This window comes from Mauremys reevesii, linkage group 9, assembly GCF_016161935.1.
Source record: "Mauremys reevesii isolate NIE-2019 linkage group 9, ASM1616193v1, whole genome shotgun sequence".
Classification (NCBI taxonomy): domain Eukaryota; kingdom Metazoa; phylum Chordata; order Testudines; family Geoemydidae; genus Mauremys; species Mauremys reevesii.
The window spans coordinates 33,774,108-33,789,798 of record NC_052631.1 but is presented as its reverse complement, the minus strand read 5'-3'; the positions used below and the strand labels follow the sequence as shown (position 1 = coordinate 33,789,798).

Here is a 15,691-nt window from a genome sequence, read left to right as displayed (position 1 = left end):
TGTCATAGACTTCCCATAACTGCTGCAGTCTGAGGTTGGAGTGCACCTGTGTCATTGGAGTGATGGATCTGTTTTCAATATGCCATCTGAGGAGATTGATTGATAGAACCAGTGCAGTTTCAGCCAGCTCTGAGGGTTAGGATTGTGGTGCCAACAGACTGGTCTGCAAGTGGTCTGGTGGGAATTTTATATGCCTTTTTTTTTTTCTTTCTTCAGCCATTGATGCAGTTGCCCCTTTAAAAGCTCCCTACTCCCTTACAAATGACCTGTGACAGATTAAGCAAAGGGAGATGGCTGGAGCAATTGTAGTGGAAAGTCTGAGTGATTTATACCATTTAAGTATTATGCCACAGCTATATCGGAAGCAAGAAAAAGGCCTTTGTGTCATCACAACATTAGGAAATAATGCCATGTGGAAACATTTAATATAAGCTGCCTCCACCTGGCCTCGGTATCAAGTCTTCCTTGCTGCGAGGAATTTTAACGTTTCTGCACATATACATTTGCTCCAATTCAGATAGAGCTTTCTACCTCTGTGGCATAACAGCACTGTCCTGAGGGGACTAATGCAGAGTTGTCTTTGAATTCCAGCCAGTGTCGCTTCCTGCAGTTCTGGAAGGGATGGAGGCAGTTTCGCCCATCGAGAATGTATATTTTTATTCTCTCCAGACTATAGTTAGGTAAAACCTGAGGATTCATTTCCTAGATGCCCTGTGAGATGATCCCCTTAAAACAGCTCGAGGACAGATACATTCCCTCTCTGGTTTAGGGGACTGTGCCTAGTTCATATTTTTTTTCCTCCAGGAAATATGCCCAATAAAGATGAAACAGAATTGTACTCATCAAGTCTATGGATACTGGTTATCTCTGAGAAAGGATCCTTGGATTCAAATTTGGCAGAAAATTTAGTTTTTTTCTACAGTGTTTTATAAAACCTAGACCAGCAGAAATCTTCACAGTGGTTTTTAACGTACTGAAATGTAGATTTAAACATTCCTCTGCTGTATGTGCAACCTGATTGCTGCAGTAGAGAGATCCTGAAAGTGAAACACTTCATTGATTTTCATATAGTCCAAGCTGAGGGAAATGTAAATAGTAAACAGCATGAATAACCCACAGTAAATTGAATTTTAAAAGTCCCCCTGTTTTAATTGTCCTTATAGGTAAGGACATTTTTGTTTTATAGTGACTGAGGATGACGGTGGCTCTTTTGACAGGAGGTTGCCTAATCAGGTTGTCCCTTAACAAAGTTCACTGCAGTTCCTTGCCTTTCAAAAACTAGTTTTTTCACATATCAATTGATAATGCAGCCGATCTCTTTCAGACACAGCATCTCTCAGGGTTCTCATTGTCATCAAAGCTTCAATTTAATTTTTTTAAACCACCAAAATATTGACAAACTACAGGGTAACTGACCTGTAACTAGAAGAAATTATGAATTCTAGTTAAATTGTGTATTCAGCTAATTGCACTCCACAGAAACTTGTTTCACTATAAGTGGCCCAAGAGAATCTTAAATGCAAAAGAACTTTCCTTATTTAAAGGGACACTGCCAATTAAAAGAATCCCACTTGCATCTGATTTTTATAGTAGCCTACAGTTACTATAATTGAGGGATTATGTACAAAAATTCATTTTCTAGTTTATTTCTTTTCTGCATTTACCAGCACTCTGTATCTTAAGTCTCATTGTTTTCCCAGTTTAAGGAGTCAGTTTCCCATGCTGTTTGCAGGGTTTTTTTCCTCACATCATATCACCACCACAGGAAAGAGAGAGAGAGAGAGAAATAAATAAATAAAATAGGAAAATTTGACTTTAAAGTTAAAAAAAAAAAAAAAAAAAAAGTCAGACACTCAGATGAAGGTGTAATACCTGAGATTACTTGTAACTGTTATTTGCTGCAAGAAAATCTTATTAAGAGGTAGCCTTTGATGGTCAAAGCAAATTCATTTATTAGGTTTCTCGAACTGTCAGCACCATGCCAGCCTGTAATAAATGTGCTTTGATCAAGGTTAATTTGGATAGAAACCCTTCTTGATTTAATGTACAGTTAATTAGCTAAATCTACACTGGAGTTAAATTAGTGCACTCATTGTCCTTCTTTTAAAGCATAAAATAATCACCATATTGGGTGGGCTGTCCAGGAAGTGGCCTGGAACCTAACTTATTTTCTAAAGTGTACGTCTATACTGCATGCCACTGACGGCAGTTGGGTACATGTAGCTACACGCTGCATTCGCACTCTGGTGTGTAGCTACATCAGTGAAAGGCTCTGTCAGGGGAGAGGCAGCAAAGAATGATTGTGGCAGTGGAGAGCTCTCTTTCCACTCTGGCAGGGGAGGCAGTGGGACTCTACACTGCTAAAAATAGCAGTGCAGATGGGGATGGTAGTGCTTGAGCATGTAGAAAGCCTGGTAGGGTACACACCCACAGTGTTCAGGCAAGTCTTCACTTGTGTAAGCAGTGCCTCATCATCTATCCTGTTCTTTATATTCATGCTGGGGAGGCATGCAGCATATGTACTCGAAATGCTGCTGCAAGAAGTGTGCAGTGTAGCTGTACCCTAAGGGTTTATGAAATTCAGTGGCAGTGATTCAGAACTCATTGGCAAGGGCGTTACTAGCTTCCCAGTCTCTGGTTGAGAGCTAAGAGTATCAGGAGCTCTAGCCTCAACAGATGTCAGTTTGGGGGAGATTATTCTTAGCTCCCTGGGGTAAAATACCCTCTTCTCTTCCAGCTTCTTCAGAATTATATAAAAATGATTTATTTCTGAACTTTTCTCTAGAAGGCTCTTTGTTGGATTATGACCTCAGGGATAGTGGCCTTTCTTTGTTTGCAAAGTTTCTAAGCCAGCGATTCTCAAACTGTGCTTCAGCCCTGGGTGGCAGTGCTTAGGTTACAGGGCCCTTGTCTGGGGCTGAAGCCCATGGGCTTCAGTTTTGACACCCCAGCCCGGGGCAGCTGGGCTTTGGCAGCCTCAGGCTTCGGTCCCCCCTCCTGGGGTCATGTAATATTTTTTTTTTCTCAGAAGGGGGTTGTGGTGCAGTGAAGTTTGAGAACCCCTGTTCTAAGCTAATACACATTCTCAAGTTTATTTTTTTGTTAATATAAGCATTTAGTTTGAATATTGTATTTATTTGTATTGCCTTCATATAGGATTTCAATATCTGATCTATCAGATCTGTTAAATGTCTCAACTATATTTTTGAGGTTTTGGCTCAAGCTCTTTGCAAGGTTCAATATTAGATCAAGCAATTCTGAGAGATTTACCTTACGGTCCAAGCCACAATGAAGATTACTTCCCCCAGCTCTTAGTTTTGTAGAGCATCTACAAAACACTTAGTCCTGGAAAGCATTAAAGCCCCAATTCAGCCAAGCACTTAAGCACATGCAAACATTAAAGTAAATGGGACATGAGCCCGTGTCTAAGTGTTTTCTTGAATTAGGGCCCTAAAGCATCAGATGCTTTTTTTAAAAGTTGGAAAAGAGCTTTTTTTCTGAAAATTCCTGTTTCTTACAGAGAACATCAAATAATGTACCAATTACTCCTCACTCAACATGTAGAGCATCTAAACTTTTCCCCCCCTCTGATAGGTACGGTCTTTCAAACTTGGATACAACACTTGAGGGAACTCCAGATGACATGTCAGTTGTGGATGCGGCTTCCTTAAGACGACAGGTATTTAAAATATGCTTGCTGGTGAGATAAAGAAAAAGATTTAGAGCTGAAAATGGGAGAACAGGTTAGATATGTGATTTCACTATAATTTGCAAAGGCAGAATATCTCTGACATCAGATCAGTGGTAATTGGTCATCTCTGTATTCACTGGCACAACTGCACCTAGAATACTCTGTATTATTCTGGGCATCTCAATGTCAGAGGGATGTTGGCAGACACAAAGGAATTCATAGAAGAATAACAAGTATGGTATATAGTGGTCTTGAGGATTGACTGATTGATGAGGAAAGAAGAAAAGAGTTAAATATAGCATGACTATGTAACAGTTAAGAGGAGGGGGACCCAGCTTTCTACAAGATCAATGCAAGTTATTTCCCTAATAAAGAACTGAACAAAAACTGGAAAATGTTGTCCTCAGTCAATGAACCTCCTAAACAGTGAGGTTGTGCAATCTAATCTTTAAGAATAATGCATTCCACATACTTTTTTATATATTCTTTAGAGAATCTAGCAGTCTTATACCAGGCACTAAAGCAGACTTTCTTTTTTTAGATAATCAAACTTAATCGCCGTCTACAGCTTCTGGAAGAAGAAAACAAAGAGCGCGCTAAAAGAGAAATGATCATGTACTCAATTACTGTAGCTTTCTGGCTACTCAATAGCTGGCTGTGGTTTCGGCGCTAGACACAGCTCTCCAAAAGATTTAATAGCTGGAAATATAAAGAATTTGCAAAATTTTTTGTCTCTAAATGGTATGCTGTTTTATAATCCATGCACTGAGAACTTCTGCCACAGAAAAAGGCTGTAGAGTTACAGTGTTAAAGGGACATTCTGTTGCTCAGTAATATTTATTTTTATCAGTTTGTACTCACATACTTACAGTATCGTCCCTTTGCATGTCTCAATGTAAATATAGATAGACTCATTTTGGAAAGGAATTTGCTTTTCTGGTATGTAAGGATGCAGAAATAATCATTGTCTCTCTTGTGGTAGGAAGAGAATGGATTTGGAAAAGAAAGTCTCTGTAAACAAAGTACGTAATACAAGTATGAAGTTTTTTTTATTGTTGTTCTCTTGTTAGATGCAGTAATTTTATGGTTAAATATTATTGCACTAGTTTTCCTTTAGCCAGATTAGTTACAGCAGTGTGCCAGATTTCAAAACAAAACAAAACAAAAAAAAACCCCAGCAACCTTAGTTCATGAATATATCCCTTGTTTATGCACATGTACAGATTGAATGAAAGGCATTCTTTGCTAACATGATTCAGCAGATTATCCAGTGTGTAATATGTATTTTCATATTTTAGCTTTAATTTTGCAGATGTTTTTCTATAAAAGACATTTTTAAACGAGTCTGTCTGTAAGTGATCTAAAGATTATGAAATATAAGGTACCAATGTAGTGTATTTAATAAATCTGTCAAACCAACACAGAATTTAATGTAAGTTTTTAAAAGGTTTTCATGACCTGTCTTATCTTGGGAATTCTTAAACGCTATTTCATTCAAATGTGCAGGAATCCTGTATTTTCAGACAAAAATGTATTCTTCCTTCAAAATGCTAAATATGCTTCCTCTTCACTTCCTCTAACCAGGCATCATTTCCAGAATCGCTGTCCCACACTTACTTATCCGTTTCATTACGTAAAACTAGAGATGCTGAGTGTCTTCACAGATATCTCATCTACCTCTCTCATAGGTAGAAAGAGAAGTTTATTGAATTTGCTATTCATAACATCCAATTTGGAAACTTACTGAGATTCAGCATGTGCTTTTTAGTTCTTAAATTTTAAATCAATTATCTTTAAAAGGCAGGCAAAGAATTTTCTAAAAGGCAACGGAAGAAAATCTGTAGGGGTCTGTATTAAAGGCAAAATACCCTAGCTCTCAGTAACTTGTGGTTGGAAGCAGGTTTCCCATTTTGCTGAATGTTATATATTCATCAACACCCCACTCATGCACACCCTTTGAGTTTTGTCTACACTGTGCTACAAGGAATTGGCTAGTGTGTTTATTTTTAGTTATTTAAACAGCCTGGCCTCCCCCAGCAGTCTTCATTCTTAAAATATGTATGATCAGCTGAGAGAGGGTGGGATGAGAGTGCAGCCCTCACTGGTAGTGTAGGCTGTTGATGTAGGACAGCGGTGAGTGCTTAGAGCTCCTGAGAAGAGTTAGCTGGGTGCTGTGCTGCTGTTTTCATTAATGCAGCAACTGCAAAGCTGATGTGTGCTGGGATGAGGCCACACTGCAGCTTTCTGGCCTGAGTTGCCAATTATGGTTGGACATATTCTTGGAGGTTTGATCACATGACATAATCTTTAATTCCTGAAGATTGTAGGACAATCCTGGAAGGTTGGCAACCCTAAACTGGGGTCAGAGCAGCACCCAGGTGCATATGCCCTAATCTAGGCAGCTGTTAGACAGGGCAGGGGCAGGAAGAGGTTAAGGTAAAGGGGCGGGTCCCGCCTCTTCCCCTGGCTGTGGGTGGCCCTGGCCCGGCATCGGGCTAACGTGGGCTAGGGCGTTGTCCCCGCCCGTGCACACGGCGCCCCGGCCGCCCTTGCAGGGTAGCGGTGGGCCCGGAACACTACAGCTCTCGGCACGCGGGGGGGCTGTGGCTGGAGCAGCGCCTGCTGGGAATTGAAGTCCCCAGAGCCGCCCTGTCTCTGGCGGGTCACGCGCTAAGGCGCGCCCGGAACGTTTCGCCCCGGAACTGAAGGGCCGAGGGCTGTTTCCCGCGGCCGCTCTCATGGCGGCTCCTTCCTGTTCCCGGTCCGCGCCGAGCAGCTATGGCGACGGGGCTTCTACTGCGGGCGCCTCGCCGCCTCCTGGCCGCTGCCGGCGGGGCCGGGCGGGCCGCGCTCTGCCTCCAGCATCAGCAGCGCCGGGACAAGAAGCTCTGGCTCCGCGCCTACCTGGAGCAGCAGCGGCTGCTGGCGCCCGTTACCCGCCGGTAAGAGCCGGGTCCAGCGCTCCCGGGTTGGGTCCCCCCGGCCCTACCGCCCCGTGCTGGGGGCCCCCATCCCCCGCTGGGGGCCCCGCTCCTTCCCCTGCCTCGGTCCCGGTCGCTCCGTTCTTCCTCTCCCCCTGCCCGCTTCTGCCGCCAGCTCCCCCGCTCCTGGGCCCCGAGGCCGGGCGCAGGTGGGGGAAGGTCTCTGGTAGGCCCAGGTTAGGCTGTCCCGGGTCTCTGTCTCCCTTCACACACACCCCGCACATCCTTCCTCCTGCTGGGCCCCCCGCCCCCCCTCGGGAACCAGCACAGGGCGCGGAGGCGCCTGGCCCAGACCAACATTGTTGTTTATTGTCACTATTACAGCAGCGTGCGCTGGGTCCTGCCCCCCGCAGCTCAGTTTTAGTGCGGACAAGGTGCACGGGCCTCTCGTTCAAAATCCTCCCTCAGGCTCCTTTTGCATAACGCCAACGCAAAGCTTGGCCATATCTAGAGTGCTGGTGTGCTGAGACTCTGGCCTGTGGCAGGGGTCGCCAAACTTACTGACCCTCTGAGCTGGACGGAGCATGCGCCTGCTCAGGGCGTCAATCACGCAGGAGGGACCTGCCGAGGCTCAGGGTGTCAGCCACGTGGGAGGGGCCCCCGGGGTCTGAGGCCCAAAACCCCTACCCCCCCCCCCATGGAGCAGAAGCCCCTAGCCTAGGGGTGGGCAAACTTTTTGGCCTGAGGGCCGCATCAGGTTTCGTAAGTTGTATGGAGGCCTGGTTAGGGGAGCGGGTCGTGGCCTGGCCCTACCTCCTATTTGCCCCCCGCCCCCGGGACTCCTGCCCCATCCAATCCCCCCTGTTCCCTAATAGCCCCTGGAACCCCTGCCCCATCCACACCCCCACTCCCTGTCCCCTGACTGCCCCCGGATCCCCGCCGCCCCATCCAACCTCTCCTCTCATTCCTGATGGCCCCCCCCAGGACCCCTACCCCCGACCACCAAACTCCCCTGCCCTCTATCCAGCCCCCCCAAATGTCCCCTTACCGCGCCTGTGGCTGGCAGCACTACAGCCGCGGTGCCCACCACGCAGCACAGAGCACCTGCTCAGGCCAGGCTCTGCAGTTGTGCTGTCCCAGGAGCTCACAGCCCTGCCGCCCAGAGCATTGCGCCGGCGGCAGAGCGAGCAAGCTGAGGCTGTGGGGGAGGGGGGACAGTCCCACGGGCTGGATGTGGCCCGTGCGCTGTAGTTTGGCCACCTCTGCCCTTGTCCCACCACTCTGCTGCAGGGCAGAAGCCCTGAGTCTGCCCCTCCCCCACCCCCACCCCCATCTGGTAGATGGAGAATGGGAATGTGGGGGGCTCCATGAGCTGCACTTGGCTCTCAAGCCGTGGTTTGGCCTCCCCTGACCTATGGTGCTGAGGTATAGGGTCTCATTGTTTCCTTTTACTCCCCTCTCTGTATCTATTTATCATTTCCATTTTATACTTAAATTATTAGCTGTGTGGGGGCAGTGACTGTCTTTTTGTTCTGTGTTTGTACAGGGCCTAGCACAACAGGATCCTGATCCAGGGCTCCTAGGGACTATAGTAATGCAAACAACAAATAATAATATTTGGGGACATGTGATCTGGTGGGAGACGGTGCTGGCAGCCCTGCATAGCATCTGTCAAAAGGGTTCACACAGGGACATGTCTTTTGAAGAAGGGAGAAGGGCAGGTTAAGGGACAGCAGCCTCATAGGCTATGAGCTGCAGACAACTTCTTCCCAGCCTTTGAGATGCTATATTTAGAGCCCTGCATGGATACAAAATTTGTATCAGCGTCCAATCCACAATCCGCAAAAACTGTCTGGATCCACAGATTTGAAGGGCTCTAGCAATAAGCCTACTTGAAGATGTCTGAAATATTCTGTTTATTTTTACATTTCCTTTTAATAAATGGTTTCAAATGTAAGCTGTTTAGTGGAACAGATGATTGACTGTCTGGAAGGTCTGTTCTACTCTTGAGTTCATTTTCTCTTATATGTTTATAGTTCAGAGAAGCCTAACTGGGATTACCATGCAGAGATACAGGCTTTTAGCCACCGACTTCATGAAACCTTTTCCTTGGACCTCCTCAAAACTGCGTTTGTTAATTCTTGTTATATTAAAAGTGAGGAGACCAGACGCCAAGAACTTGGGCTAGACAAAGAAGCAGTTGCCCTCAATCTCCAGGATAATCACAAACTTTCTGAACAAGGGGTATCTCTTTCACGCTCTTACCTCACTCAGTGCTTTGAAGATGCTTATCCAAAGATGCCCTCTGAAGGGATACGAGCCCTCGTTGATTTTCTCACGAGCCAGGAACTTGTGTCTTATGTGGCCAGAAACCTATCCATACAGGATTTAACGCTTTGTGCAGAGTTTCCTGTCCCAGACAGTGTGCTGCAGCAGACTTTCTTTGCTGTAATAGGGGCATTGTTTGAAAGCAGTGGGCCTCAGAAAACAGGGATATTTATCAGGGTAAGTACTACCAGTTACAGGTATTATTTTTATTTCTTTGGCACCTCTCTAAGGCTGTAGGGATCCCAGTCTCAAATTATAAGACCAAAAATAAAAATAAATAAATAGTATCTTATCACTGACAGCCAGCAAAAGCCAGACGCCCTACAAACTTATTTCCCACATTCAGGTCTAACATATGCATATATGCAAGAGCTAGGAGAAATACTCCACTTAAGGACGGAACCATCTGTTGTGCACATACAAAATGGGAAATGACTGCCTAGGAAAGAGTACTGCAGAAAGGGATCTGGGGGTCATAGTGGATTAAAAGCTAAATATGAGTCAACAGTATAACACTTACAAAAAAAGCAAACAGCATTCTGGGATGATTAGCAGGAGTTTTGTAAGCAAGACATGAGAAATAATTCTTCCGTTTTACTCTGCGCTGATTAGGCCCTTAGCTGGAGTATTGTGTCCAGTTCTGGGCATCACATTTCAGGAAAAAGGTGGACAAATTGCAGAAAATCCAGGGAAGAACAACAAAAATAATTAAAGATCTAGAAAACATGACCTATAAGGGAAGATTGAAAAAACAGAGTTTGTTTAGTCTGGAGAAGAGAAGACTGAGATGGGACGTAAGTTTTCAAGTACATAAAAGGTAGCTCGAAGGAGGAGGGAGAAAAATTGTTCTCCTTAAACTGTGAGGATAGGAAAAGAAGCAATGGGCTTAAATTACAGCAAGGGTGGTTTAGATTGGACATTAGGAAATACTTCCTAACTGTCAGGGAGTTAAGCACTGGAATAAATTGCCTACGGAGATTGTGGAATCTCCATCGTTGAAGATTTTTAAGAGCAGGATAGACAAACACCTGTGGGGGATGGTCTAGATAATACATAGACCTGCCATGGTGCAGGGGACTGAACTAGATAACCTAGAGGTCCCTTCCAGTCCTATGATTCTACTTTACCTAAGCCAACCCCTCCTTTTCAAGGAATAGCAACTTATTATTTAAGTAGCACTGTTTACTTTTGGCCTGATTTGTTAGATATTTTATGGCTGAATCAGTGGCTACAGTATAACTTTTTAAACATTTGATGGTTAGTACAGTCATGAAACTGTTCCTGAAAAACTCTACAATTTCTTAACATTATACATAGAAAGTCAAATCAGTTTAGAGATTTGTTAACAAGAGTCTCTGGAATCGAACATCAAAAGGTTTCTTATTAAAATATATTGTGAGAAGGAAGTCGTTTTAGCAGTTGCTATCCTTCCAGTTTATGCCATTTACTTACTTCTATTTTGAATCAGAGAAATGTCAGCTAAGAGACATAACATGAAACAACCAAAACCATGTTACTTCTGCTGCATGGCATTCAGATGTGTCTGTAGGAAAAAGCAACTATTTAGAAAATTCTGTCTCATTGTTTAAGGGATCACAAATTTCATTCAAAATATCTTGTAATGCAACATTTCTGTATTAGATTTTCTACCAGAACTCTGTAGTTAGTTAGCATTTACAAAGCATTCAGTACTGTGTATCCCTGAAATGTAGGTGGTGCTATTCCCATTTTATAATTGGGGGAATAACAGGGACAGAGAGATTATGTGACCTTGCCCAAGCCAAGCAGCAAATCAATGGCGGAGTCAAGCCTAGAGTTCCAGGGCTTGGGTACACTAGCTAGCTTTATAGCCATGATTCAGATTGGTTCTATTTCTCCAGTGGTAGCAATGGTAGAAGCTGCAGTGTTTAGAGGACTTGAACATGATTTTTTCCCACTGTTGTCTAAACCACCCAAGTCCTGTCTATACTACAGCATCTGCTGTCGTTGTCACCAGTGGTGAACTGGAGTTGCAAGATATGCTAACTTAGTTGCTGCCTAGGAATTTCAGCTTTTGTTGCCTTTCAGTACAGGACAACAGGCAGCAGGCTAATTGGAGGGTAGTGGAAGCCCTGCTGGTCTCATAATTATGTTAAGAATTAATTTTTTGTAGTTATCCTTAATAAATAATATAATATATGGAGATATACCTATCTCATAGAGCTGGAAGGGACCCTGAAAGGTCATCAAGTCCAGCCCCCTGCCCTCACTAGCAAGACCAAGTACTGATTTTTTGCTCCAGATCCCTAAGTGGCCCCCTCAAGGATTGAGCTCACAACCCTGGGTTTAGCAGGCCAGTGCTCAAACCACCTAGCTAGCCCTCCCCCCTTCTTAATACTATTATTTAACAAAATATTTGAAAAGAAACAAAGTGAAGTGTCTTTAATCTTTTTGCAAAACAGTTTGTAAAGACTATTTTAATTTTAAGTCCTAGCAATTTGAATGTCTCAGATGGTGAGAGGTCTCATTGTAGTTCTCAACCATCCTATATAAGCCCTGAGTAGCACTTTCAATATTTGTGATTTTAATCTGGATTTTGTGAAGGCTTTTATTTTCCAGATGGCCTGATCCCAGTTCTCCCTTTAATTAGAATCCCTTATATGGCAGTGATATTTAGCTTTGGGTGGTTTCTTAATGTAATTTGAATAAAGGCGTGACCCAGCTAAAAATGAATTAAAATTTAAAGTGCCTCACAAGTACAGAGCAGTCAAAGTACCATTTATTTCAGATATGTACATTTAGACAACGCAAAATATCCCTACAGGTTAGTTCATAAGTACACCTCTATCTCAATATAACGCTGTCCTTGGGAGCCAAAAAATCTTACCGCGTTATAGGTGAAACCGTGTTTTATCGAACTTGCTTTGATCCACCGGAGTGCGCAGCCCCGGAGCACTGCTTTACCGCGTTATATCCAAATTCGTGTTATATCGAGGTAGCGGTGTATTCTGTAGGAACTATAGCTAGGGAGTTACGTGAGTATGTATTTTGGCACATGGGTTGGCACCAGATCTGCTGAGCTGTGTTGTCTTTCACTATAAGAATGCATGGGAGACTCGGGTACCATAAAAATTCATCAACCTTAATTTAAAGGCACACTGCACATAGCGAAGCTAACAGCTTACTGTTAACTGCTCCTCTCCTCCCTTCCCCCTTATATTACTTTTGTTGTCAGGGACACCAGGCACCAGAGCATTCATTCTCTTCCTTTCTGTTAATTGTAATGTTTTTGTTCAGGACTTCTTAATTCCTCAGCTGATTGGAAAAGACCTTTTTGAGATCTGGGATGTTACAAACCCAATGGGTTTGCTAGTGGAGGAACTGGCCAAGAGGAATATGTCTGCTCCAGAACCAAGACTTACCAGGCAGTCAGGAGCCAGTACAGTTCTTCCACTGTACTTCGTTGGATTGTACTGGTTAGTAAAACTTTCATCCGAAGTCAAACGGATTCCAGTTTTATGGGGAGGGAGGAAGGAAATGGTCTGTTTTTCACAAGTTGCCCTTGTTAAAGTTGCCATGTAAAAATAATTTTAGAAGAAAGATGCTATTTATTCAATGGACTTATATAAACGTTTGAGGATTGACATGTTTTTTCTCATACAAATGCATAAAGAGACAGTCCCCGTCTCAAGGAGTTTATAATCTAGTACAGACATATGCAGGTGCAAATTTTAATAGGGTTCTTGCAGACGTTGTTGAACAGCTTTGGAAAAGAATGAAACTGTCCCATGCTTCAGGGGTACCATGGGAGGAGGATGCAAAAGGGAAGTGGATTGACAAGAGAATCCTTGAAATACAATAATTACTTCAGAGAATTTAAGGCCAAATCATGGCCTCATTTATGTAGCCATGAAGATTTTTTTTCTCTGCTAATTGAACAATTTTTGAATAAATCTGTTGCTGAACTGTGTAAAGACAGGACACTTTAAAATGATTGTTTACCAGGAAAAGAGAGAGGCATATCAAGATGATGTACTTGTATATTTTTAAAAAGTTCTAACAGAGATTGGATAGTTCAGGCAATTGGTAACAGAATGTGAATCTGAATTAACACAGTTGTACTTCTTCAGGAATGCAGTGTAATTCTTACTTGAGTGTCCATCAACAAGTATATACTCATGTACAGTTGCCCAAAAGACCACTATAATCTGAATGTTTTCCCTCCAATAAATATGAAGTGCTGGTTAGAGGACTCGTATTATATATTAATGGTGCATGGTGGTGGTCACAATTTTCTCATTAAGACATTTACTTGATTTTTTTTTTTCCTCCCAGCGATAAGAAGCTTATAGCTGAAGGTCCTGGCGAAACAGTGTTAGCTGCAGAGGAAGAAGCTGCCCGTGTGGCACTGCGGAAACTGTATGGATACACTGAGAACAGGCAACCATGGGACTACTCTAAACCAAGAGAGGGATGGAGAGCAGAAAAGGCTATTAGCAGCACTTAGACAACTTAGTCTACTTCTTCTCTCTATCCACAAGAGCCATGTTCTGCATGCTAAGTATAAATGTGTTTCAGAAAAGCAGACTTCAGCAATTCAGCTCTTTGGTATAAAGGATATGTTTTGAAAATTCCAGCCATCACGTATACTTTTAGAATTCTCCACACTTGAATAGATTTATTTTCCTTCTGTAAAATGTTTCCTATTATAAAGCAACTGAGGAAAATGTGACATTTTTTGTCAGTAACAAAGCAAGGGGGGGTTCCTCCACTGAGTTCCTGCTTAAGAGCTTGATCATATGTCCAAGCACACAACTCGTAGAAATGTATTGTAATCTGTGACTGCTTTTTAAAAGCAAACTGTCTCCATATAGGAAAAAAAACTTATGTACAGCTATCTGGACCAGTTTTGAGAGTATTAACAACAAATCAGCACTGAAGTAAAAATGTAACATTAGCATAAGACTTGCATCTGAATTCAGTTGGCCTTGAGTTGAGGTAGACATATTTCATATGCATTTTACCACATCAGTATCACCACAGATCAGAATAAAGGATATGCTCTGACATCAGTTGCATACACTGATGCTCTTAAGGCCTTACCAACGGTTTGCTTGCTAATTTGGTAATTTACTGTTCATTTGCCATTTGTTTCTAGACACTGAAAGAGAGGGTATTCTTAATTAGAAAAAATTGTTTGGAGTGACAGGGAGGAAAGAGCTTAAGTTTCTACATGATATAAAAGAACATCAACAGAGTACCTTCTTTTCTTGTTGGCCTGGTGATTAGGTTGACAAAAGATCTAGGTGCTTCATATTCACTAACTTTTTGTTTCACCCATCCAATAGAATTCACCCCTTTTGAACGGCTCAGACTGAACAGTTTTCTAGGAATGCACAATATTGGATTATATGAAAATCTATTTGCCTTTGCACCACCCCTTTCTAACACTCAGAACATTTGGCTCAAAAAGCTGCTTTAATGAGGATGCTACTATATCGTTACATGCTCAGTACAGTCTGATGGTTTAGCAGTACATATTGTTGATCATACAGAAAATAACATTTTTCTGTTTGACATTCAGAATCTGTTGTGTGCAGTTGAATCTCTGAAAGTTTGCATCTGTACATTCCCAATGTGAATAAAAGATTTGCATCTGGAATTCATTTTAGTCTAACTCTTTATCAAATAAGCCTGTGATTACCTATAGTTTGGACCAGGGGTAGTCAGGCAGGACTAGATAACTCAGGATTGGTTTTGTGATATGGAGCTTTTCATCTCAGTCGCAAATAAGACTCCACTCCAGGTAAAATGGTCATTTATGGCCAAAATCTGATCTATGCATGAAACTCTCATAAAAGGAGAGAACCAGTATAGTGGTGTTGGTGGAGGGAGTCTGAATGTGTAGGAAGTTCAGAGGACTGTTCACTGGTGCTCCCTTACCTGATACCATGCAGATGGTACTTGAGAAATGCATTCATTAGGTGAATCTAATTGAGCAGTTATGGGTGGCTGTGCTGCCTGATGGATGGGGCAAGTAGCTATATGTATCTGCTGGCCAAAACCCCAGTGTAGGGTAGGGGAGCGTTGGCAAAGCAGGTACAAAATCCTCCACCGTCCTGAGATTTCAGTAGTGACTGTGAAGCAGCTCTATAGCCTGGGCATGAGAATTCCATCCCACAATATCCACAGAGCTCCCTAGTCAAGTCCTACTGACCAGGGCTGTTTTTCAGAGGTGAAGGTTTGGCCCTAAGATAAGTTATAATAAAACTGTAGCCTAGTTAGTCAATTCAAAGAAAGCCACAAGTCTGTCACTGTTCAAATGTGTCCTCATTCAAATATCCGACATGTACTTCTGCACATGTGAAATGCTTGTGAGTAAATAAGTGTAGTCTTTCTGCTTGCTTCTAGTACTGCAATTTACTTATGTGGAAAAAATAGCTTCATACTAAAATGCACAGTATCATGGTCAATATAGCATGAAATGAGAGTAATAGGATATGGGCTCAGGAAGGCCTGGTTGCCTACCTTTAGGTTTATCTGAAAAATTACAGCTAAAGAAAATGCTGCTCTCACTATGACAAACTTGAGGTCCATTGAAAAAGAATAGATATCTATACACAGTGCAGCACTCCATTCAGAATGGATGATAGCACCTGAAAAGAGGAAACTAGTTCATGCTTCTATTTTTCAGTTGTGAAGTATTTATGTTTTAAAAGGACTCTGTCAGGATTTTTACCCCCAAAAGGTTAATATGCCTGGGAGGGAGAGA

The 15,691-nt window shown here is 42.8% G+C and overlaps 2 protein-coding genes across 7 annotated transcripts in view; both read left to right on the top strand.

Moving 5' to 3' along the window:
• MFF (mitochondrial fission factor) overlaps window positions 1–5,110 on the top strand; it is a 38,771-nt gene extending 33,661 nt beyond the window's left edge. For all 6 annotated transcript variants that reach the window (XM_039489318.1, XM_039489317.1, XM_039489319.1 and 3 more), the window contains 2 exons: window positions 3,595–3,679; window positions 4,233–5,110. In XM_039489318.1, coding sequence (XP_039345252.1) covers window positions 3,595–3,679; window positions 4,233–4,364 — 217 coding nt within the window. In that variant the 3' untranslated portion in view covers window positions 4,365–5,110. The remainder of the gene's footprint in view (window positions 1–3,594; window positions 3,680–4,232) is intronic.
• A 1,252-nt stretch (window positions 5,111–6,362) lies between these two features.
• On the top strand, window positions 6,363–14,581 carry MRPL44 (mitochondrial ribosomal protein L44). Its single transcript, XM_039486819.1, has 4 exons — window positions 6,363–6,633; window positions 8,649–9,117; window positions 12,217–12,395; window positions 13,255–14,581. The coding sequence occupies exons 1-4, from the start codon at window positions 6,470–6,472 to the stop codon at window positions 13,424–13,426; spliced, it is 984 nt and encodes a 327-aa protein (XP_039342753.1). The 5' UTR covers window positions 6,363–6,469; the 3' UTR covers window positions 13,427–14,581.
• The last annotated feature ends 1,110 nt before the right edge of the window (window positions 14,582–15,691 follow it).

Excerpts from the sequence above, each read along its gene's own strand:
- MRPL44 (XM_039486819.1), top strand. The coding sequence starts at position 6,470 with ATGGCGACGGGGCTTCTACTGCGGGCGCCTCGCCGCCTCCTGGCCGCT. Across the intron at positions 6,634-8,648 it reads CTGGCGCCCGTTACCCGCCG|TTCAGAGAAGCCTAACTGGG; the intron begins GTAAGAGCCGGG and ends ATATGTTTATAG. Across the intron at positions 9,118-12,216 it reads AAACAGGGATATTTATCAGG|GACTTCTTAATTCCTCAGCT; the intron begins GTAAGTACTACC and ends GTTTTTGTTCAG.